General features: G+C 46.4%; 2 protein-coding genes; one reads left to right on the top strand and one right to left on the bottom strand.

Moving 5' to 3' along the window:
• GSTUM_00009312001 (60S ribosomal protein L9) lies at positions 1-1,152 on the top strand. XM_002840619.2 has 4 exons: positions 1-92; positions 283-592; positions 765-942; positions 1,003-1,152. Exons 1-4 carry the CDS (start codon positions 47-49, stop codon positions 1,051-1,053), a joined length of 585 nt encoding a protein of 194 aa, XP_002840665.1. The 5' UTR covers positions 1-46; the 3' UTR covers positions 1,054-1,152.
• A 20,753-nt stretch (positions 1,153-21,905) lies between these two features.
• Positions 21,906-22,894, bottom strand: GSTUM_00009310001 (uncharacterized protein). XM_002840618.2 has 2 exons: positions 22,688-22,894; positions 21,906-22,563 (listed from the first exon to the last, which is right to left on the bottom strand). The coding sequence occupies exons 1-2, from the start codon at positions 22,745-22,747 to the stop codon at positions 22,204-22,206; spliced, it is 420 nt and encodes a 139-aa protein (XP_002840664.1). The 5' UTR covers positions 22,748-22,894; the 3' UTR covers positions 21,906-22,203.
• Between the last annotated feature and the right edge of the window lie 3,183 nt (positions 22,895-26,077).

Raw genomic sequence — 26,077 nt, 5'->3', positions numbered from 1 at the left:
CATCGACAAACGCCCACTACCTTCAACCAATAACTACGCCGGCACGATGAAGTACATCCACAGCCAGGAGTCTCTCACCATCCCCGAAGGCGGTGAGTTTATTTCTCTCCTCGATTTTTGTTTTCGGGGGACTACGATGAAAATTGGGAAAGGGGAAAATATTTGGCAACAAGGGAAGCTGGGGGAAAAATAAATAAATAAGCGGGGAATTTTTGATTTTATAGGAGGGGAACAGGAATTGAAGGAGAACAAACGCTGACTTCCGGTTTCTCTTGCTATTAGTCGATGTTAGCATCCGTTCTCGCATCGTGACCGTAAAGGGCCCCCGAGGTGAGCTGAAGAAGGACCTTAAGCACCTCGCAGTTTCTTTCGAGAAGCCCTCTAAAAGCAACAACACGATCTTGATTTCACTCCACCACGGAAACCGCAAGAATGTTGCTGCTCTCCGTACTGTCAAGTCACTCATTTCCAACCTGATCGTTGGTGTTACGAAAGGTTACAAATACAAGATGCGCTACGTCTACGCCCATTTCCCCATCAACGTTAATATTGAGGAGAACAAGGAGACCGGGCTTGGTGAGGTTGAGATTCGGTAGGTGAAATTGCGAATTTATGCAGAGGAGGATGGCATAGATCTTGCAAGGGAGGATGCTGGAATGGGTGGATTGTTGCATCCGTGATGGCTATTTCAGCTCGCTTGGTCTACGCCGCACCTCTTTTGCCTGACTTATGGGTGACCATTAATCTGACGTTCTAATTATTAGCAACTTCATTGGCGAGAAGATCGTTCGCCGCGTAACTATGCACCCAGGTGTCAAGGTTGAAACCAGCTCGAACGTCAAGGATGAGATCGTCTTGACTGGAAACTCTCTCGAGAACGTCTCCCAGTCTGCTGCTGATATCCAGCAAATCTGCAGAGTTAGAAATAAGGATATCCGAAAGGTTCGCGACCCAACTTCCCGTCCAAATAAATAATAAGCTGAAGAAAGATTTGTTACCTAGTTCTTGGACGGTCTGTACGTTTCTGAGCGCGGTAACATTACTGAGGACTGAACGGTTGGGCGGTCATGGAAAGTAAAATAAAAATCTCTTTAACTAAATAAAATGGGAGTTGGGACATCTCAAAATATCCTAACTACTTTCTCTCTCTTTATTCTTTCGGTTTCTTGATTTTTTTCTAAAACGGTGTTATTCTCTTCTTTTTTTTTTTTCCATTCTTTCATTCTTTTTTTTTCAACGGGCTAGGTTAGGGCGGACGGAATAAGTATGATGTTCCGTTCCAGTCGACATATCCACCGTATTCAAGTCTTGTCTGGCGTGCCACTGTGCAAAAAAAACATTGCATTTCCTCAAAACAGGTTACGAACAGAAATGAAAACACCGCTTTCCATAAATATTTGTGATTGGGAAGCACTTGTCTTCTTTTTTCCTTTCAGCATTTCAGGGTTAAAATAGGTGAAAATTACTAGAGTTAAGACTAAGTTATAAAGACCTAAAACTTTATATTTCACACAGGTATGATATACGCCATTTTGGGATGATTAGGGCCACGGAAATAAGCGCAGATAATGTTCAGTTCTGTCTCATTCTGATATTATAGGCTATTCTTGATACTTAATATTAATAAGGAGAAAAAAATAAGGGGATAAAGTTGAATTAAACATCGTTAACAGCTTGTTTAACTAGAAATTATAGTAGTATTAAATTAATACATGTCAAATTAGTATGCCTGAAATTTTATCCTTTGCTATTTTAAGAGAGTTTCAATATGTAAAGAGAATATGTAAAGAGTTTGGTCATCATGTGACCTTAGTGAAATTATATATATATAGATTTCATGTATTGGAGTTACTGTAATAGAGGAGGTGGTTAGAAAACAAAAGAAATCTATGATACTGGTATCAACATCACTCATATTACTGTTCAATTTGGGATTTTTTTTATCTTTTGCAGTCAGGTTTAAATGTACTAGGATACAGTGATGACAGTGTCGGTCTCTTTGAAAAAACGCATGAAAATCTCTTCATTGTTAACTAAATAGAAACCCAACCATCTGGCCACACATTCGGGTTGGACTGTACGACTTCATGATAAGAGTAAAATAGTACTATGCATTTGGAGCATTGTGCTCGCCAAACATGCCTCTGCCCTTTAATTTACGCAGAGGGAAATCCGCCGTTTTTGTACTGTGCCAGACAAGGCCCAACTTCCAATCTCAAGTAGGTGATCAAGAGTTGGCGTTTGCTAGTTAGAAAAAAATATATGGTATTTATGCGTTTAGAGATGCTGGACGGGTAATTCTAGATTTTGGTCTCTCTGACTTGTCCCCTCAGGATGTTAGTTTTTAATATTTTTCGAAAGTTATGGCTCCACTGGATCTACATAACCACAATTACCTTTTCCTCGACCAACACTGCCGCGACTTCTGGGGTTGTCTGAGGTCCTCGAGTGAGAATCGATGAATGTACACCTATTATGCTGCGACTGAATAATAAAACCCAATGATAAGGAAAACCTCGAGAGTCTGCAGAAAAATACACCGTAACATACATACATTTCCTGGGACACCGGTGTCAAAAAAATCCTTTACCACTAAGTACAAATAACCCCGATCCACCAGCCCTCAGCCGTTTTCAGAGGTTCGTCCCGAAAGTTCGGAATTACGTTCAAGGGGACTGGTATTTCAGCATTTTCTGGGGGCCGGTTTGGAGCCTTTGACCAGCTTTCGCTCATCGTAATTTTCAAGATTGGGGGTGTTTGGGAGGTGAAGTGCTAGGGTCTGGTTTTATCGGCGTGGCTAGTGGAAATATCGGAGTGAGTTGTCTATCTTCTCTGCGTATAGGTCCTGGTCTCGCAGTCTGGCTGAATTTTCCTTTACCGCGGGAACATCAGTAGCGGTAGTTTCCCCCTCCTCCTTCTGCCTCGGCGCTAGTATATCCCCCAGAGGCTCACAAACCCCATTGCCACCTCCCCCAAGAGCCCGTTTCTTCTCTGTCCTCTTCTTCCTCTTTTCCCTATTCACGTTCTTACTTTCTCTTCCCCGTTCGCCATCCTTCTCATTACAATCCCCGAGCGCCCACCCCTTTGCTAACTTTCTTAATTTCTTCAGCCGCTCTTCACAGGCCCTTGGAGTACATCCGATCATTCCCGCTACCTTGGCGTGATCTACAGTCACTTTGTGTGCGTTCAGGATCGCGAGGAGGAGTTGTTGGTCTGCCGATGCTGCGGCTATAGTTTTGTTAGCCGAGCTCCTTTGTTGAAGACGGGAAGTACGCTGGGTAGCAGGGTCCTACCATCCCACTTCATCGCTGTTATTCCTTGCGAAAGTAGTAGATTATGCTCGGTGGAGTCTTGATTCAGATATGAGCTTTTGGAGAGCGTGTAGAGGTGGAGATATAGCTGTGAGAAAGCTGGTGGGGCGCTCAGGCCTGAATTTTGGGCTGAGCTGGGGGTTATGCAATTCTTCATAATTGATAAATGATGGGTCATAGGGGATTCGGGTTTCGGAATGATGAGGTTTGTGCATAGTCTGTACATGGGATGATGCACGAGATCATCCCTTGGGAGATGCAGGGATGCTCTGTGCAGTGTTTGCTTCCTGTTGCTTTACTTCACCGGGTTTGTGGTGGGTGATCTATTGTACAGCTGGTCGTAGAAAGCGTGTGGGCGAGATTCTGCCAGATCAGAATAGTGTGAATGGCGCTGCGGAGTATTGTAATACCTCTAGCACGGCTGGTGACACCACTTCCGTAGAGTGGGTGGTGGGTGTTGGTCGGCTCGGGAGTTATCTCAGGTATCATTAGCTTTTCCCAGTTTGTACCACAGCCGCACTGTACATAGGGTGTCACTCGGTGATTGTACAAAGGCGACATGGTCCAGGAAGACTCTGGGAAGTCTAGAGGGACCCAGTAGTTGTACTGCCAAATTATGTGGCTTGTATTGTACGGATAGACCCTTGTAGTTCTGTATGTATGCCTTTGACTGATGTCTACGCCGATACTTGCTATCTCATTGAACGATGCAGGCACCTTTATCACATGGAGTCAATAAACCCCAGTGTAAGAAAACAACCATGCTGTATATTAAAATAGAGAGACGGAAAGTTTATCCATTAAGAACAGAAAAGAGAAAGACCTCCACACACAAAATCAGTTTATCCGCTCCTAGCTAAACACCCTGGGATTGCGATCTAACACTCAAATACTCCCCTAAGACTACCTCTCGGCGTGTTCAACCGCTAATCATAAATATTGAATGTGAAAAACATGAAAAGAATATCCAAATTCAAACCCGATCTAACATCTAATGTGCTCAATGAGAAACGGAAAAGATACCACAGATAACCATCCCGGAGAAGTCACTCCACCACCTCGGGCTTAATTGGGCCATTCTCCTCCGGCTGCATAGCCAACCCACCTCCAATCGGTCCCATAGGGTTATTGTCGACATAGGACTCCTCCTGCATCTCGCGCACTACCAGCTCCTCTTTAACCCATGGGTCTGGCTTAACCACACCAATGTCAGCCAAACCCATCGCTATCTCGATCCCAGGTGAAATAGAGCCGATATCCACTGGCACCTCCTCTCCACCTCCCTCTTCCATTGATTCACCAACCCCAGCCAGAACCTCAACTCCACCCACATCCGCAGAAGTAATGCCCTCAGCAAACCTCTTCTTGTCCTCATCTTCATCATCATTGTCGCCCCCGGAAACCCCAGGCACAAACAGTGGAACAGTTGTGGTAGTTTTCGGTCTCTTCTTCCCTCCAGGGCCGCCCGCAACGGCGCCGGTGGTAGCAGTCGCTGCTGCCGTGGTCCCACGCTTCCGATTCTTGCTAGAAGGGGTGGCGGGGGGTGGGTTGTCCATTGCTTTTGCCTCTCGTTTGAGCTTTGCGATTCGTTCTTCTATTGCTTTGGGAGTGGCGCCAGGGAAGAGCTTTGCTAGTTCTACTGTGTCGTATGATTTTGCTGAACGTTCTATTAGGCGGATTAGGAGCTGGATTTTTCGCCCGTTTGTCAGTAATGGCTTACGGTTGGGGGTGGAAGGAGGGTACTTTGCGGTCATTTTCAGAGGTCCAAACCTATTTAAAGTAGTTTAGTTTAGATTAGTATTACCGGTGAAGAAGGATCAAGGGTAAGAAAGAGAACAAACTGGAGGAAAAAGATATAGATACTAACAACTTTAGGCATTCTAGCAGCCGCGGGAGGTCTAGCATTTTGAGACCTACATGCAGTCCGCAATCCCATCCTCGTGTCAGCAAGTCACTAAAACATCCCAAGAAGCCATGAGACCATATAACGTATTCAACAAATCCCGACAATGAAATAAAGCACCATACATTCTGAACTTTCCGACTCTATCGAAGTGACGATATCAGGAGCAGGTAAATAGTAGAGTAGCAAAATTTGGATGATGAAGGAAATGAAAGGGAGAAGAGAGAAAAGTTCTGATTCATGAGGTGTGGTGTTTGCTTTGTTTACGGCTTCTCGGGCTATTCACGCTTGTTGCGGTTACGGATGGTGAATATTGTGTGTTGCTCAGTGAAAATTTGTTGAAGAGGGAAAAGGAGAGCAAGTTACTAGCCGGAACCCAATGTAGGATTCCTTTTTCGCTTTCAATCCACGGAGGAGTGCAGGTTCATATATACTCAATTTCATTCTGATAAGTTTCCTGTCCTAATCACATAAAAACATATTACGTATTCAGTATTCAGTTACCCAGACATTTCTTCCCTCTCGATATCTGCTGTCCCCGCATGGGCGTTTCTGAAGGGCTTTGCTGTTTTCCTTGGGGTGGTTGGAGCAGCAGACTTTCGCTTGCGGGACGGGCCAGGTGGGGCAGCGCCCGGTTTAGCCTGGGCGCGGAGAGTCTTCGCCTCTGCCCTAATGTGGCGGAAACGGTGGACAATGCTGTCGTAGGTAGCTCCTTGGCCGAAGAGAACCGCTATCTCGTTGTAATCCTACTTTGAATGTTAGCAGGTTTCTTCCAGAGTCAACGAAAATAGAGGGGATTGCGGACGAATTTAAATTCCGGGTGGGCGCTCACTAGTGCCGCGAGGAGCCTTTGGCAGTTTTCGGCTGTCCAAACCACCATTTCTGAGTATTGTTAGCTTTGGGTCTCTTTGGGGAGAGGTCGTCCAGGGGATTTGGGGGTACCTTGTTTTAAGAGTGGGCAAACCGCAAAGTGGTGATTGGATTGGATAATATTCGGTGATCTAGCGCGTATTTCTTTCTGCAGTTTGGGATATCGGGACTCCCGGACAGAGGCGATATATAGCACTCCAGGGGCCGGTAAGGTCATGGACATGGGGAGATCAGGTTCTTTGTGTCATATCAGAAACCCTAATATCATAATTATTCATCCAAGGATAATTCCATGTGCACAGGTAACAACTAACATAAAAGCTCCCTACTAGTAATGGTGCTGCAATTGCACCCTTCCTTCCAAATCGTAATAATACATCTCCTTCATGCCGACGTAAATTCAAGTCCGCCTAATCTCCCCTCTTCTCTGTAATACCGCCCTCCGCAACCTTCTGCTTCTTCCGCTTCTTCGGTCTCTCGACAAGGCTGTCTGCAATTTCTGTAGTTTTATCATCCCCTCCCGCGCTCACTTTGGAGGCCGTGCTATCCCCAGAGCGCCTGATCTTGTCAAACCGATGGACAAGGGCTTTCGCTGTGACGCCTTCTCCGAATGCCTCTGCCAACCGTGCATAGTTCACCTGAACCTGGTGGAGGGAGAGGGTAAGGCTAAAGAGCCGGAGGTCTGCTTCGGAGGTCCAACGCATGTTGTGATCTAGCAAGTGATTGGTTATTATGGGTATAGTAAGAGGGTTCGGGAGATGCGGGAACTTACCGAGGAGCTCTCTTAGGATTGTATAAAGCTATCTACGGGTAGATTCGTGTGAGGTTGGATTCGGAGATCTGGGGATGGTTCGGGTGTGGAAGGGATTATTAGAGTAGTGGGACTTGGAAGGAAAGGGATGTCCTTAAATGCTTATACTTGTAAAAGTTACTGTGTGCCAAAAACCCTATAGAGAGAAGCCTTTGAAATATACCATTGACTAGATAGTTCTTTTCCATCATCCCTCTTCTCCGCACCCTCTTGGATTCCCCTTCTTTCCCCCTAGGCTCCCTTCGCACAAATTGATAGTAGTACAGGTCTTATCGGGATACACTGCAGTACAAACCCATCGTTCAGAGTCGAGCCTTGGAGAAAAAAAAGCAAAAGTGAAACATCGGTAGTTTGATTGACGAACAAACTTCGTGCCTGAAGGTGCATAGTAGATTTGTAAGAGTCAAAATAATGAGGGCGACGTACAAGAGAATTGATAAGACAGAGGCCAGAAAGGGAGACCTAAACAAGGTGTGCCGGTGTGAGTATGCATCTCGGTGCGTGATTGCGATTAATTGCGGTGCTGGTTGTTGGTCAGTTTGGTGGTTTGGAGACGATATTGTGAAGTGAAAGAAGAGTGTTATGATACAGGGCATAGCAAGTACTGTACATTGGGGGTAATAGTACTGTACATGTACAATAGTTAAATTAGGCTAGTCTAGGTTACGGAAGGCAACATTACATCATGCCAGTAATAGCGACACTAAAATGCACGACACTGTATGCAGTGTTTGCTGTGTACAATAGTACAATAAGTGTACTCGGGTGCATGAATATTTGGGGCCCGGTAACACAAATTCTAGCCCAGCGTGTTGCTCGATTGATCTCCACTTCTCTTTTCAGGAGTGGACCCGACTCTTTGCCGCCACAAAATATTTACTCAAACTTCCTAATCTGGTTTAGTCTACATATATCATAAATGAAACACGTCCGGATGGCTGGCACAACTTTTGCAATCCCCGAGTACAAAACATTCACTTGATACCATATAAGGAAAGAAATCAAAACAACTAATACCAAGACTTAGAATAGCTACTACCAGGGCCACCGATTCAGTCCAGGTACTTGTCCAGGTACTTCACATTGACCATATATGGGGCCAGAATTTTCATTGTATATACTCAGGGTTGGGATGTTAGAGGAGAGTGACTTCCATGGCAAAATTGATAGCGCCTCGAGCACTCTTTATTATTTCTTTTTCGCTCAATACATCCAATATACCCCCCTGAAAACTTCACATAAGTGCAAAGGTATTCTCCCACAAGTGAACCTCCTTCTCTCACTTACTCCCAAAAGAACCATCACCATAAGAATTTTCACCCTTCAACAGCGAATAGTACTCTTAGACAGAAAAGAGGGCGGGTTGCGATTTGGAGCCATGAAGTGGACTGCAGATAATGACCAACTGGTATGTTCTTTCTTCATTGATATCCCCAGTGCTGGGCCTGCGTTCGGGGTTGTGAAGCCAGGATAGCCAGCAGTGAGTCGTATCGCGGCCTAGCAAGAGAAAAGACTGATCCTACTCACCCAACACCCACCCTAGTACTAACTTTAGTAATAATAGCTTTTCCTAAAGCTCATCGAGACTCATGATGTGAGTGTTAGGCCGCAAAAGATTCAGTGTGTACCCATTGGCTCTCTCTCACTTATCCTCCCACTCACAATCTGCTTGATCCAACTAACAAAAACTCTGAGAATAGAGAAGCTTGGCGTACGCATATCCTCATCTCCCCTTATTCGCAGCAACTAATTACGAATAGCCAGAGACGGCCGCGAAGTCCCAACAGCCCGGGCGATTAGTGAAAGAATGGCCAAAATCCGTAATGCCGTCAAGACCGCCTCCACCAGCACCACTTCATTCTCATCGACATCTTCTGCTCAAACCACTCCCCGAAAGCGGAAGAATGTTCAGGGTAATGGTGGGAAAAGCTCAAGCGGGAACAGTGGCCACCTTCAGGGAGATGCTAGCAAGGGGCAGGAGGGGCCTGTGAGGAAAAGAAGGGGGCGCCCAAGAGCCTCCGCTGCCCTTGTTAAGGAAGGGTTAGAAGATGGTAGTTTTACGCCTTTCCCCCCCCCGGGGTTTGGGATATTTGGAGCGGAGCGGTTGGGAGACGACGAACGTTCAAGGAGAATTAAGGCTGAGAAGCGCAATTCAGAGGGAAGCGAAGATGGACAGGTGGAAGAAACGGATTAGGAAAAAGTTAGTAAATAAGCAGGCTTTCCCATAGGATGTCATGTAACTATATCCAGGTATATGCAAAGTATTACTACTATATTTCAGTACCAGCATTCTTAAATGAAATTAACGAGACACACACGAATTCCGGAAAAGGTAAAAATTAACATTAAAATACTTCCTCCTCCTACAGCCCCTGTAGCACCAATTCCCGGCATCAACCAAAGTCGGCCTTCTGATCCTCCTATAAACCAAGCATTCAGTCAAAAGATCCTAAAGACTTCCTTGAACTGCACTTACCCTTTTTACCCCCAATTCCAGCGCTCAGAAAATTGCTCGATCGATCCTCTTAGATCGTACCAGATCAGATCAGATGGAGCAGCTACCCGTATCTGTCTATCTATTCATCCGTCCACCCCTTTATCATTCTCCTTTACAATATTTTCATCCACTATCTACCGTACCATACGAAAAACAGTCAAACTCGTGAGAGTTGAGGACAAAATACGGGGCTCATCCACCGACTATAGTACCTCCCCGCCAAGCAAACTCCACAAAGCAGCTATAAAACCCACCCACCACTACTACCAAATCACAAACTCATCGATTTCCCCTATGAAAGCGGTAAAAAAAAAATTCCACCCCCGCACCACCGCTACTTTCCGGAAATATCACCTGCATGATCGCCTTAAAAAAACTCAGCAAGCCCACACTCGAATCACGCCACTTGAACCATTCTTTCGGCAATCTCCACTACAAACGAACTCTTCCCGTAGGCGGCCCGTAGCATCGATTCCAACATGCGCGAGAGGCGAAAGTCAATGGTTGGGAGAAAGGGACCAGTCCTGGGAGGAGAAGGCGAGAGAAGTGGAACAAGAGGGAGAGATTATTGTCAAACGGAGGGATGCGGGCTTCCCAATCGATGGACGAATGGACGGGTTAAGTATGGGATGGGAAGGACATGTCGTAGGATTGAGGGGTATAAATTTCCTGTCGTCCCCTGCTTGGGTATCATCTGCTGGAGGGAAGTAGAAGATAGAAATCAGTGTGGGGAAAACAATCTACTCGAGTGTGAAAGAGTAGGTTGCTGAGCGACCAGCAGGCAAGTTTGAAGAAAAGGGCGATTTCTCATTGGGGAGTCTGGGTGGATTTTGCTGATCATAATAGTCTCGCATCACAGGCTACACTCGATATTGTCATCTATATCCACCACCATCCCTCGCCGCAAATAATGGAGATCGGCAAGCTCCTAAACCCAAAGTCCGGTAGTGTTTCCTCGCGCCATCCACCTTAATATTATCAAACCACTAACTTCACCTGGCCAAGAAGGCGAAGAGCCAGAAGGTTCAGCAGGGAAGGGCAAAGAGAAGGAGGAAGGAAAGAAAAAGACGGTCGAGGAGACACAAAAAGAATGGGAAGCCAACCAACGAAGCAAGGGCATGCCCACAGAGGGCCTGAACACTTTTAGAGTTAAGAAGAATTGAATTGGGCATGATGCGGCGATGGATGAAATTATATCGGTGATTATTTGGATATGGGCTTTTTTAACTTTTACTTTGCGATTGATGTTAAGGGGTTGCTCCTTTATCCTATGGTGGGATTATATACAGCGCTAATACACTCATGGAAAATGGATTTAAATTTATTGTTGAAGCACTATTTCACTTATACTTTTCAGTTAGAGAAGCTCGAACCATGCTCAGTCAAGTATGATGGCGAAACATAGAATAGAAGTGCCAGAACAAAGATTATTAAAATCTTCCAGCATGCGACTGCTAGAGTATCATACAGTACCAGCAGACATAAAACCCCAAAAGCACACAACATATCGAAAATCATAAACATCCAATAGCAAGCAAGCAAAACAAATAATATCTCTGTCCCCCAAACCAGGGTAAAAATCCCTTAAAACTCTCCCATTCTTAAGAAAGCAATTACGAAACTCCTATGACGGGGAACCTCCTGCATCGGAAAATTTAAACCATTAGCAGAAACGAAATCTGCAAAAACATTCTCCCTCCTCAGTGAACTTGATATCTTCCTCAGACCTGAAATCTCTCTCACCCCCGGCCAATTTACCCCCATGCCAGCCCCAAGACAAGACAGCAATGAGATATATGATCAACTGTCTCCTCCTCTATCCTATGGTAGAGTGGGCAGGGCAAGTCCGGTCCTCATTCTTACCTCCCCAATCCGCCCGAGCGGCCAGAAAATACTAGAACAAAGGTAATAGCCGTGGAGCACAGAATAGCTCAAGCCAACCGATAGAAATCCTCCACTTTCTCCTACTCCATTCTTCCATTCTTTCGGCGTGTCTCATATCTTTTCTAATATCACTCTGCCAGATCCCCCGGGATCACATCGGCTTTATTTGCCCATTATGTGTCCCACTACCGTAATATCTCTTCAGAAACGCCGAGAGCGGAAAAAGGCTCCGATTGCTGCGAAGGCAGCTTTTATTAGGCTAAACTTGCCATAATAACCTTACTCGAACCTCTCTACCGGTATGGGAACTATAGTCCCCATCAGGGTCGGCAGGAGAGTGTTTCGACATATCTTCAGAAAAAACCTTAGTCAAGACAATTTATTTGCATCACGGTGGATGATGGCTAGATTTCCTAGAGCACGAGCAAACAATACAAGGGAGGATAGATATAACAAATCTTGTTCCTAGTCCACACTTAAGTACACGAATTACTGCAAGCATCGATATCCTTCCTTCCTTCCCTTCGAGTACAGTACCTTTACTTGTCCATGTACACAAGCATTTCGGAAACGTTTATCCTATTCTTCAAAGGTCAATTCAATACACAATTTTACCTCAAAAGACTACATTTGAAAGGTGCTTTACCTCCATCTCCCTCCGCTGGTTCGACAGCCTTTCTCTTTCTTGGCCCCTTCTTCTTCGCCCCGGCACCCTCTCCTTCGCCAGGCTCCCCGTTGTCATCATTACCCTCAACTTTCTTCTTCGGGGGTGTCTTCCCATCAGGGTTCATGGAGGCTTGGTATCTGTACCATCTCAGCGACGCGGCGTTCCCACTTGGTATGTCATTTTCTTGAGCGACCTGTTCCCAGTTTATCTGGTATTACTTAGTCAAGCTGTGAGAGGAGGAAGGAAAGGCTGAGAGAGGGAGGAGGGGTAGGTGGAAGAGTACGCATTTGGTGTTGGTCTGTTTTAGGACAGAATAAAGGAACTTGGAATGGTCTTTGTCGGCGACCCTAGGAGGCATCGGAGGATCTGGATGTGATAGGTATTGTTTGGGAAAAGGTATAGTGATGTGGGAACTGGAATGTAGGATTTACAGAGACTAAGGCCGATCTAAATACCACGAGGGGTGGAACATTCCCGAGCCCCCCCCCATAAGCCATCACCAACATTGAGGTACGTATTTTTTTCTTCTGTTCTTTGATAGTGGGTGATAACTGTACAGTTCTAAAAGACAAAAAATAACAGGTCCATACATTACTAGGGACCGGCAGGGTCATAGTGTCAATATGAAGACTAACCGCGATCACGACCCCCGAGTAGGAATAAAAAGGCAAGAAAAGCTAGTGAGTTGGGCACCGAATGCCAAACAGCGGGTACCTGCGCAAATAGTTGTACAAGTACAGAATGTTTCTAGAGCGATGTCTGACGCTGTACTGTCTGTATCATAGTTAACCACCTAGGCTCAAGCCTCCTTCTACCCCTCCTAGAAACTCGGTTCGAAAGCGGTGAGGCTCACAGAGAGCAACCACATCCGACATCCTACTGATACAGTACTCGTACAATGTAGACACCAGTACAATTACAACTGTGATACAATCAAAACACCCCCTCTCTCCTCGGCCCCGCCAACATTCCATTACACTCTCACAACCTTCACCGAACAACAAATTGCCCACATATTGCCCCCGATATTCACCAGCCCGTTGTCCCCCTGAAAGCTATATCAACCCTTGATCTATCCTTCACCAAGCAAGCACCAGCAAACCACCATGCCACCATGGACTGACGCCGATCGCTCCCTCCTCCTCATTACAGTAATAGAGTTTCTAGCGCCATTACGCCCAACACGTATGCCGTGGGACGAGATAGCAGAGAGAATGGGAACGGGGTATACACCTGAGGCAATCAGGTGCCTCCCTCTCTCCTCCCCCCTCCTCCCTCGATATTTAAATTCCTCAAACTTTTTTTAACATTAAAAAAGACAGCAGTACAACAAACTTCGCAAATCCGTAGCTCCAAATAGTTTCGCACGGGGGCGAAATCCCGCTCTGAATAACGCGAATAAGGCACTGACGAAGCGGGTGCATGACGAATTGGTTAGGAGAGAGGACGATTTAGAAGATGATGAGTACCATCGAGACGAGGAGGGGGAGACGATTGTGGTTAATGGGAAAAAGTTCAAGGTCGAGGGGATCAGTGACGATGAGAGAATCATCAAGACGGAGAGGGTTGACGATGAGAGAATCATCAAGACGGAGAGGATTGACGATGAAGGGGTCATTAGGCTTGATGATGATGAGTTGGTTTCCTCTCTCCCTTCTTAGCTGGCCTCGAGGCCACTCCAGAAGAGCCACCTGCTGACGATGTATAAAGCTTTTACCTGTGATACAGCGGTTGGGCAGAGTGAGTTTCTTATTTGGGTGTTTGCGGATTTCGAGATGGTTGGGTAAGGTTGAGGTGGAGGGAGGATTGGGTCCGCTCTCTACGTAACTTGCGTGATATACCCCCCCAGTGGGTTCTTCCGTCTATATGTCAAGGTGTTGTCAGTCGTGCTTGTACCGGAGCTTTCTTGTATTAAGAACCCACCGGATCGGTTAATACTGTACGGCGTTGGTGTAAGGGTTTCCCTATAAGATAATTTCAATGCAGTTAAAACCTTCAAATATTTCTTTCACTCTGATTACAAGTACAGTACTCTAGTGTACAAAAAGGGGTTTCTATCAGTAATAATTAACTTACAAGCGCAAGTACAAGTACCGCCGTAGTAGATCATTATGTTTAAAAACTGCCGTAACAGGAGGAACTCTTGCTTCCGCTGCTACTTGTACCCCCCCCCCAAGGATTGCTATATAAAACCAAGAGTAAGACAAGCACCAGCATCGATACACGTGAGTTATGTTGATGTGGGATATCATCTACTCGAGTACCGTAAAGAGTCTACAAGTACAAGATCAGGAAAGCCATACCAGGTCAGCTCAGGCCATGTCAAGCCCAACCAACCCCACCCCGCATTCAATCATCATCTGAAGGCACACGCACACACATAACGTACTAGTTAGTATTCGAGTACAATACCTTCCACATCTCTACTCCCACCACCCCCTTACTTGTCCCAGGCAAGAAGTATCCGAAAGCAGTGGATTCGCAAGATAGATATATGGCAAAAAAATCCGCGCTTATCGCAAACCCACGACTCGTATTTTCGAATGCTTCCCGCCTGGGACAAAAGTACGTGCAAGATCATACAATGCGATCCTGTACAGATACTCCCGGACAACCAAATACCGGTAATATGTGCGGCACGATGAGTGATCCGAGGCGATAGGTAAAGTTCCGCTGTAAAAAAGAATTTTGAACCAATAGCATTTCATTACGGGACAGCGAGGTACTCGAGGATTGGTATCTGTATCACCGAGTTGCGGGACAGTGAGGCTTGACTGTGTGTGCTCAATGCCGTGCCAGTGATAGATGCCTCGCCGGTGCACCCTCCCCCCCCTCCCAATCCGACACAAACACAAGCGCTTCCTTCGTTCCCCAAGTACCGGTTTTCTCTCTCTCCAAAACAACCACATAATACCACACTACTTACGGCAGTCGAACCACCTATCAACCAACAACAACAAACCCATCCATCATCAGCAGACCCAAGATGGAATAAAAAGTCCAAAATCTCCAATACTTGCCTTGCACCAGGTAAGTAGCCGAAAACGGGGATTAAAGAAATGTGGGAAAAGATCTGAGCGTCGATACAGCGACTCGTACGAGTACAAATATTTCCCCCCTGTTTTCGAGGTTTCGGGTACAGTACACCTTGCCCGAGATGAGTACGAGTACAGTACCCACAAATCGGAGATCCCAGATTTTAAAATCCTCCTATCGAGAGCTAGGTAGAAGAAGAAAAAAACGTGACGACTGTTGATAAATTCGCTGGTGCTGCAATACCGTACACTTGTTCTAGAAAACGGCCCTCCCAAACCAATTATTTTTTACATACCCCCCCATGAGTAGGAAGTAGTATGGTCCGGCCTCCTGAATCCCTGTCCGTCCAATCACCCACGCTCATGCCCGAGTACTTGTACGGCATCTCGAGTAAAGTATACCGTTGGTGTGCCCCTCGCGAGATGTGCGCAAAATAAGCCTTTTGCCGGTCATCGAGGTTGTTGTATTTTGTGCGATACCGGTACCCTAACTTGCAGCGCATATCCCCGACCCTGTACTCTTCCTAGGCAACAAGTACTGTACTGTACCAGGTAACAAGGGTTCGCCATACACACGTATATGGGGAAAAAAAAAAATCCGTGCGTATCTGGTCGCCCATACAGTACAAATCCACAACCCCTGCTTCGGGATACTTATTCCCTGGGACAAAAAGTTTCCCTAGTGAGATGTTGGCAGCCCTGTACTCGTACGAAGTACTAGTACAGGAATGCATCACGGGTAAACTCTTCCGCTCTGTTTGGAAAGACAGAGTGATGATACGTGATTCCTCAGTTTTTTGGCTTGGCGGAAGGAAGGAAGAAAGGGGAGCCGGAGTGGGGTGTGGGGAGGAATAACATGATGCCCTCCCTGTTGGTTGCCGTGCCACCAACATTATCACCATTCGCATACAACTACTTCAGTCCCGCGGGGGGGGGGAGGGGGGACTGACGGAATTATGGCTTTGTGTCGTTCCCGCGCAGCCCGTCCTTCAGCACGAAGGGAAGAGGAAGGGAGGGAGGGAGGAAAGGAAGGAAAGGAAGGGCAAGCGAAGCAGGGGTCAGATAATATGATATTCGGAAGGCACCCGTTCTTTCATTGTTCCTCTCATATACTTGTACCTCGGGGGGAGGTGGAGACACTGCCGTCGATTCGCCAGTGGGAAGCCGCTATATGCGCTGCGGTGATTGGCTGACGTTTTTGAATCGCTTGCTGGAAGCAAGTGCACAGGTAAATTAACTGTATAACGTGTGTGGAGGTCCTAGCTCCTGTTTGTTCGTTTTTTTGCATTTTGCATTTTGCATTTTCCCTCTGAAGACTTTTGGAGAAGGGGGATGGTGTGTGGGGAATTGTGATGATAGAGAGCTAAGTAGGGTACGGTACCGGTATCAGTATGCTGCTTGTCCCAGGCAATTACGATAGTATCCAGGGAGGTCAAAAAAATCCGTGCGTACCGAGCACCATACAAATTCATGACCCCCGTTTTTGGGCATTTATTGTCAGGGGCAAGTACTAATACTGGAGTACGAGTTATGGTATAATTGTTTGATATGGAGTACCCAAACATTTGAGTATCGTACCTCAAGGTCTTTGAGAGAGTGGATCTCTCGGAAGGAGTAAAAGGGGTATAGTAAGTTATAGGCTCGGCAGAAGGGTTGTGTCAAAAAGAAAATGAGTGATAATTCATGATAACTCACACCTTATTTCCAACCCGTATCATACATGACATTGTGGAAAAATAATTGGATTTTGTATGGCCCTCTCTTCTTGAAAACACACACATATCCATTCAACCCTCTATCACGTTGACAAAAGAGGAGTTTCTTCCCCCCGTTCTCTTCATAATAAGAGTCCATGACAGGGGCAGAAACTATCTCCTGAAAACCCGTCAGACACTCTCTCCTCTGAGGGAAGAGGACAAGGTGAAATTTAATTTTTCACACTGACAAAATTTAATACTGGAATTCAAGAAAAATTATAGCCCAGAAAAGAGGAACCAATAGAACCCTAGAACGTAGAAAGTCATAGTAATATCGCTATCCTCGAAACATCGAAAGGTGGATCTAAGGTATTTCATAGGTTTCACCGCCGAAAGTAAAATTGCGATTCGAGTCCCGAATTTAATACGCGCTCGGGTGCACTCGGCCAGCTTCATACAAATTATCATACCGATCCCCGCGTCAGCGTCCGTTACCTTACGCCCCGACGTCCTGCTCGAGGCGATGAGGCACGAGTATCATAGGTAATAACATTTGACCATTGTATGATAAATTGTTTTTACATACAAGGTCCATGGAGACATTGCAAAGCCCCTAACCTAAAGTCGGGCCCTCCGTGAGGCGCGCGCGGCACGCCGAATTTGTTTGTGGTGAACAGTTCCGTGGCAACGGACCTATTATAAGCCCCCCCAAGGTTTTTCGAAAAAGGCCGGTTTCGAGCTCATTTGTGGATACACCGGTTACCGGTCTCAGTCAGTCAGTCAGTCTCACATCTTGCTGTAATTTCGGTTCTGGAAGGTTCTAGGATTTGGGTCATTTGCGTGTTTTATTTATTTTTAACTTATACTCGGGAACCGAATGCCGTGAGTGAGTGGGTTGGCAGGTGTCAATTTGGGCATCGGTTGAAGGAGGGCCGTTTGAAGAAGCTACGAGTAACTGGAGTACAGTACGTACCGCCCTTCGTCGTATTATCCCCACGATGCGGTACGGTACTTGTGCATCGCGGCGGCCCGTTCGTACTGACATGGTATGATGCTAATAATTCTCCAGGAATAATACATATCAATGGTGGAGCCAATACTGAGTACAGTACAGTACATTCTGTATCTTGGACAGCAACCCCCCCCCCCCTGCTAACCATGTTTCAGCGGCCACTCCACAAAAAAGTTGTGGGAGCGGGAAGCTCTGCTTTTACAGTATTGGGTCCCCGGTTGCAAGATCAATATGATATCATAGCGCCTCCACAGCCCCCCCCCCCCACCCCGTCTCACACACACACACAAGAACTTTCTAAGATTGACTAAAGTGGGATTTTCGGAAGTTGTCCTTGCGCTCCGGGTATTACCCTCTCGCTATTCGCTAGCGATATTTGTAGATTTTTTGTAATCCTCGAGTGCCGTATGGTTATTATGTGCGGGCGGATGAATGGGGCTGGGGGTACGGGTGCAGAAATTCAGTTATTCAGTTGGGCAAAAAAAAAGTCTTGTCTTTTTACTGTGTTGTTGACAACAGGGGGGGTGTATGATATAAATATAACTTGGCCAATTCCTAGAATCATCACTAAGAATTCTGGAAAAATCACAACTCGGTGAGCATCACTAATACCGACGATGATGTTTCTCCCTATGGCGATACGGTACTTGCTTAACTTTCCCCCCGTTCGCGTTCGAGTTTGCGGTGAGGAGGTTGGGGGGAGGGGGAGATTCACACGCGAATTGTTCACTGTTCTGTGGATTCCTTTTGCGCAGGGTCGAGTGGAAAGGTTATCGATGGGGTGCACAGAATAAGGTATGTTAGATGGTAGCCAGCGAGCAGATTGACCTCATCGCTATCACTCATCGCTATCACTATTAGCATCTCCTATGTAAGCCTATCACGCGAGTGATTATCGGTGATGGAGATGGTGTGGCTGGAAGTGCGGAAATTTGTTCGAATTGATATCATATCCTAACCAAACACTTCGGACCACGACTATTCCGTGGGAATATATCCTATCCAATTGGGCTGGACGTGGCGTAGGTCCCATTGGAACAATGGGGGAGGGAGAATGGGAATGAGTTGCGTGGCAGAAAATATCGTGCCAATTGCAGCAGAGTGCTCGTGTGAACGGGAAAGATATTGGAAAACCAAAACCACCTCTCGATGACAGGAAAGGGAAAAAAAGAAAAAGAAAAAAAGAGAAAAAACACCTTACGAGTACAGTAAGTAATCAAAGGAAAAGAAGAAAAAAAGCAGTTGGATTATCATAGAAGAAAAGAAAAATGGAAGAGTATCGTGGAAGAAAAAAAAGTAAGGATCAGGCTAGCCATTTAAGCGCTCTTCTCGTAAGCTTCTCCTTCTTCGTAAAAATCCCTGCCCTCCCTACTTCCACCCTCACCCCCATCGTCGTCGACAACGACAGCGGAAGGGTACGAGGGCATTGCCGCACAAGGGAGATGGATCCCAACCCCATCTTTCCCTACCGCCCCCTCGGCCGCCTCATACATTCCATAAACAACAGGTTCACTGGCAGGGACGTGCCAGTGCCCCTGTCCATCTACTCTAAGCAAATAATTCCTACCATCGTCACCGCCACCACCCCCACCACAATCCGCAGCGGCAACAACCGTGTCCCCGATCTCGCCACCACAGCTCTCGTCAAATCTGAGCATCTGGCTACCCACCACAACTCCTCCATCCACACCTCCGGAGTTGGCAGAAAACAGTTGGCCATCCTCGCTCTTTAGATCCACGAATCCCTTCCCCTCCTCGTCGTCGCCCTCCTCGTTGAGTGTACCCTTCGGCGTAGGCTTTAGACTGGCAACGCGTTTACTAGAGGGTACGAGCCTGATATACGGGTCCCATCTATTGCGGTGTGCTTGAGCCTTTTCTTTAATCTTGGCGATTCGGTGGGATATTGCTTTTGGTGTCACATCTGTGAAAGCTGTCAATACTCGTAGAGCACCGGTAGATAGGGTAGGGGAGAGTGAGAATGACGAACTATCTCCCATGGCTCGGGCAAGCTGCTGGTAATCCAGTTTGACAACGTGATGCTTGAGTACATTGGCGAAGAGCTGCAGCAAGCACGCATCACGCGTCACAAAACGCCACACCATAAATGTCATGTCAGCCTTGCTATTGCTTTTCTTCTCACTCTCACCCCTCTCACCATTCTCTATCAACCTAGAGAGAGGGTGTGTAATGCGTAGTAGTATATAACACACGAATAGTTATCTCATGGAAGAAGAAACGAAAAACCCAACAGAAACAGTGACTGAAAAACATCCAGGATGTTCGGGGGGGAAAACAAACATACCCTGGCGTCCGCTTGGTCATTCCATTGCATGGGCATCCCGAAACCGTTTTATCTGGTCCAATGGAGCTAAGCAACGTTCTTCTTCCCCTCCCCCTTGTTTCAAAGGGAAGAAAGTGAAAAAGAAAAAGAAAAAAAAGACAACTCCACGGAAGTGGGGATAATAAACAAGTATCTCAGAGGAGGAGCGGAAGTTGAGGGAAGGTAAGGTAGGTAGGTAGGTGGTGGGGGATATTTTGGGATCTTGGAAATGGTACGGTGGGCTAGTTTTGGGCGATATATCATAAACAAATTGTCATTTGTGGATTGTGCGGAGGTTTTTTTTTCCCTCTGGTTCTTTTTTCTTCTTTTTTTCATCCTTTCATTCATTCATCATCCCTTCTCTCTCTCTTTCATTCTTCTTTCCTTCTCTTCTCCTCTCTATTTCTTTGCTTGTTATGTCTGACATCAAAACGTGCTTAATGCATTCCCTCCATCCCTTTTATCTCTTCTGTTGTTGCGCCAGACATACCTACCCCCAGCGTTGGTGGTGGTGGCGGTGGAGTAGTGGATGAGCGTATACAGACAGTATGTAGAGCGGGTGAGCAGCTGAAAGACGGATAGGTGGATAGGTGGATAGGTGGGGTAGGTAGTCGATGAATGGATGCCGGCAGATAGATGGGTTATTATGGATGGGAGGAGAACCACAGTGCCGATAAAGAAATGCTCGTGCAATTAACCACATCTTCCAGGTTTCCAGTGAGCCATGGAAAAAGTGTTTCAGAAAAAGTCTGGGTATATATCATGGGAGAGAGAGAGGAAACTTATTACCGTAGCTGCCGGTGGGTAGGACTGTTGCAGATGTCACATTTCGTATTTCAAGGAAGTTGTGTCCCTTTGTCCTGAATTATCGGCACTTTCTTTCATCACACTACCGTACCCGGTAACTGTACTGTACAGTACTTCGTGCCGGCGGGCGTGTGAAGATTGTTGCAACGGAGTAATTAATACCTTGGTCATGCACGCGGAGAAGGATAATCATCGGGAGTGTGCGAACTGGCCGAGAGGTTATGGATGTATCATAGTAGGTAAGAGTGCAGATAGTTTCCATTGTCACCTCGCCACTGGCGAATTTCGAGACAAGACAAGACACAAGACACAAGACAACCTTGGTGCTGGGGATCTGGGCTTTGCCAGGCCTTGGCATGGTGCTTACGATAGTCTACAAGTACCGTACATGGTACTGTACTCGTACTTGTGTATTCCTAAGCCTTAGACTTATGTAGGAGTACAGTACTTGTATAAGTACAATGAGTACAATGAGTATCGTACCGGCAGTGCAAAGTTTCACCAAACCTGACAAACCCCCCCCTCCCCCCCTCTCCAATCCATCCGTTGGTACAGTACCGGTACCTTTTTTTTCCCATTAAATTTTTTTTTACTTTTTTTTCTTTTCTTCTTGTGTTTTACTTCCCGTACCGCTTGTCTGTCTCTCTTGCTCGTTTTCCTTATTACGTACGGTACTGTACGTTACTGGTCGCATCCTGTTAGAAGGGTTCCCGGTTTATCTTGCGCCTTCATCTTACCGGTGGCGGTGGTGGTCAGGTACGGGGATTTCTCTGGAAGCATTCTTCTATTCTACTCTGGTCCTCCCTCCCTGCGTGAATGGCGGATGCCGACGCATGATGTATGAAGGGGGAGGAAGTTGAACTGTGCGTAAGTGGGGTTGGTTAGGCAAAAGTCCCCTCTCTGAGCGAGTTGATCATTTGGCGCTGTCATCATGAGAATGTGCTGAGCTAAGGTATTCCTCCTATCTTCCGGCGGGATGATTACTTGTGACTTTAGCAGCTTGTGTTCCGTTGCTTTGTCTTACTCACCACCCCTTCCGGTTGCTGTACCTCGGAGTGCAGTACTTTACATTGTAACAGTAGGCTAGACGGTTTAAAAGCAATTGGGTAATTTATATTACTGCAGCTGAACTGAACACCTGTAACGTAAAACGAAAACCTACAAATAAACAAAAAGATCCCATAGGTGTAGTAAATGTACTGTACGTACGTATATCGCGTATCGTTAAGGGTCCCCCACCAAAAAAAAAAAAAGAAAGAAAGAAAAAAAACCTCCCAATTCAGAATAATTTTCCCAGCCCCATCCACTTATTGCCCCCACCGCCACCACGAACAACCACACGAGTATCGCCCCATCCATAAAATCTCCAGCCTCAGTTTTTGCCAAAGACTAAGTATCCTCATCATCCCCAGTTGTAGTTCCCTTCCTCTTCTTGGAACCCTTGACGACTTCCGGGTCCCCATCATCCCCACCATCACCACCACCTTCTCCCTCGCGCCCTCTCTTCGCTTTCTTGCTCATCCGGCGCTTTGCGGCCGACTTCTCGGCAGCACTTTGCGCTTGTGGCGGAGGCACGGCGGGTATTGCCAGCGGTTGCTCTTTGGAGCTAGATGCCGTCAAGGAACTCGTTCCGGAGGCCGCGGCGGCGGCCATGGCGGCAGCATGGTTCTTCTTTATGGAAGCTAGTCTATTGGATGCGGAGCGCGGATTCGTATACCCAGTGTCCCTGGCTACGGCTTCGAAATCGATCTGCAGAACGTCGTAGAGATGTGGTCATCGTGGTTAGTGCTATGGTTGTAGATTTGTGGATGCGGGGGGTGGTGGGGGGGAGAAAGAAGAAGAGGAGGAGGAGGAGGGCAAGAAATAGCTTTACCTTCCCAGTATGGTTCATCAAACAGCTTAGTAGGAATTTGTAGTCGTCGCTAGATGCCATGGCTGACACCAAGTCAAATTGTGCTTTTTTCGTCTGTTCGTTTGGATCCAGGGAGGATCGTTGAATCGGCGGAAGATCCCCCGATTCCCTCGATTTATATATGATAACGCGCGCGGCGCAGCCAGCGTGATCGAACTTTATTATTATTATTTGCACAGTTCTGGTGCGGTGGCGTATGAGAAGAGAGTCTCGTACTTTATATGAGAGGATTGGATTGGATAAAGAGATTGGGTTTAGCCTAGACAGGGGGGACCTCCACCCGATTTTATGAGGAAGAAGCTCATTCAATCCAGTGAGTGAGTGAGTGAGTGAATGAAGGGTGTGTGATAGGCCTGTATAATCATAGAAGGGAAAAAAAAAAAAAAAAATTCGGAAGGGAGGGAGGGAAGGGGAGGAGGAGGAAGAGGAGGGAGGGTGATTAGTGGTTCCCGCTACCACCCCATCCGCCCTGGCACTGCTCATTCACCTGTGTTCGTTCTCTCAGTAGTCCTTATTTTAAAACCCTGATTGTGAATCCCCGAGTAATGGTACGGCGTGCTTGATGCTGTCCACCTTTTCTTCCTTAATGCAAGACATGTGACTGAACTGACTGACTGACTGGAGCGCTAGCTAGGAGCTAGAGCAGGACAAAGATGGGGTAGAACAGTTACCGTTAGGGGGGGGGCGGGGGAGTTGGTTGGAAAGGAAAATGAGGTGGGGTTTTTTTTGGGGGGGGGGATCTCCTAGCACGGGAGTGAGAAGGGTGGAAACATTCTTTGGGGTGTACAGCTTACGGTGCTGGGTACTGTTATAATGTTATATTTTTTTGATATCCTTACATACTGTACTCCTTTTAGGTCGAAATCAACGACAAATGAAGCACGTACGGAAGGGGAATAAGAGATGGGGAGATTCGGAGGAGGTGTTAGCCCCCTGATGGTTGGCCTGATAGACATTTATTTACAGTAAATTCTTTGTAATCAGGCATATATCCTTTATGATAGTTGATGGGACGATTTTATTTCCCTTTCTGGTCAACTGGTGTGGCGATGGTTTCCTTTATTTCATTTATTGTTATGGTAGAGTAGAGTATAGTACCTAGTTTTGTGCATGTCTTTGCGGAACCAAAAGCACTCTGAGCACACACTCAGACTTAGTGCAAGGATACTATATAATTCTCTTCAACGAACCATCCCCTCATTTCTCACAGTCAAGCCACGGAAAGAGGGAAATAAAAAAAATAAAAAAAATAAAAAAAATAAAAAAAACCTCAAGAAAAGCAAAAAAGAAACAACAGAACAAAGCGGATAAGCGGAGGCAAACCTCGCTCGCCTTACAACTGACCAATTGGCCCGGCCCCTTACCTGTCAAGTGGTCGACTGTAACGTTGTTGAATCCATCGTAAATCTGAATCAGAGACATCGATCAATGCTCTCCCATGGACTTGGTTACCATATATAACTTTTGAATTTCTCGGAGCCACCCGGCTAGCACCTCCATTCACCCACCACCACACAACCCTTCCGAAACATAAATTATAGAGCCTATTTTTTTCCCGGGACTGCAACATACCGGTTCTCGGGTATAATTTAGTTATGTATGACAGCAGCATGATACAAGACAAACAATTAAAACCACTTCTTCATCAGGGGGATAATTGAAGATCGCGCCACGGATCAAGACATGCACTGCTCATACGAGCAGGACATGTTGCTTTGTGAACCCTGCCCTGACTGGGTGGTGGTGGTGGTCCTGCGTGTTGTGCACAGTACAGGAAGGAACCCGTGATTGAAATTTTCCAACAGGACAATGATGACGGTAGTTTACCGGAATGGAAGAAGGGTGCTTCGCTGTCGGTTGGATCGGGTTGAAGGAAGGGTAATGTGAAATTATGTCACAAAGTGGCTTTTGCATTTGCCCAGGTACTCGTACTATACTCGAGTACTCGTACTGTACGAGTACGAGCACAGGGTGGTGGCTCCGTGCAGATGGTTATACCTTAGTATTATCATGGGCTACAGGTAATGCGGTGATAACTGTAACCCATGGATTCCCGGGTTATCGGGGGCTCTCGGCCTGACATGTGCTTGTATGGGACGCTACCGGTATTGTACGGTACTGTACTGGTATATGTTGATTAACTTAATCGGTTATCGATTCTGTACAACCATTCAGCAGGATAGGGTGATGGCCGTATGTCATAGATTGTCCTGGAAGAATCATGAATCATGAGCCATGAACAGTCCTGCCATCAAAGCTCAACCTCCACGACACAATAGCAATTCTTTAGACTACCCAACACAACCGCAACCTGCCATAGTGATCTGGGGTATGGATAGTCCCGCAAAAAAAAAAAAGGGGGGAAAAAAAAAAAGAGAATATAATACAAATCCCCCCCCCCGCGCTCTCTCCCACGATTTCTGTCATTTCTCCAATTCCCCTTTCTCGCATCTGTCAATTGGTCCTCACGACACACGACACACGATACATAATCCAACCAAAAAAATGCCACCAACCGTAACCCCAAACGAGGAAATAATCGAGTTTCTACTGCTCTGCATAGAACATAATCCTGGAAAAGCAAGTTCGCCACCAAATTCCCTAGTCAAAACAGTGCGCTAACCCATGAACAGACAAACTTCGACGAGGTAGCCAAAGAATCCGCTCTAACTCGCAACGCCTCAGCAGCTTATAAAAAGCTCTACGACATCCGCCGGAAGTTCCGGCAACTCAAGCCGGCGCCTGATCCCTCGCCTTCTTCCTCCTCCTCACCCTATACCCCGGGCAGTGGCGACGGTAGGAGCGGCGCAAGTGAAGTCTTTGGCACAACAGCAACGAAGAACCTTGCCGCCGACAAGTCTCCCTGGAGGGCTGTCAAGAGGTCGCCGAGGAAGAAGAGGTGTGTCGATTCTACTACTACGTTTGGTGCGGGTGTGGAGGAGGGGGAGGATAACGCGGGTGGTGTTCCGAAGGAGGTGTTGAACGAGATTGGGGATTGGAGGAGTAGTGAGGGGTTTGGGGCGAGGATTGGGTGAGGTTGGGATTAAGGATTAAGGATTAGTAGTATTGGGGTATTCAATGAATGAGTGAGGGAGTGAGCAATTGAGGCTGATTTTTTATTTTTTTTTATTTTTTTAGCTGGTGATTGATAGGAGTATTCATTTTTTGATAATGGCGTCACCAGATGCTAAAATATTAGATGAGATGAACAATACTTCCTTTGTATTGGCTGTGTTCTGGTAAGTAAGTAGGGTTTACTGGGAATGAATGACCATGTGGAAGTCTATAAGTAAGGATTTTCCATCGTTTGGTGATGATGATGGGTGATGATTTACTTACCAAGCGGGGATA

Source organism: Tuber melanosporum (genome assembly GCF_000151645.1).
Source record: "Tuber melanosporum whole genome shotgun sequence assembly, scaffold_55, strain Mel28".
In the NCBI taxonomy this organism is placed as follows: Eukaryota; Fungi; Ascomycota; class Pezizomycetes; order Pezizales; family Tuberaceae; genus Tuber; species Tuber melanosporum.
Note: the sequence above shows the minus strand (reverse complement) of the source record. Positions and strands in the feature narration are given on the sequence as shown.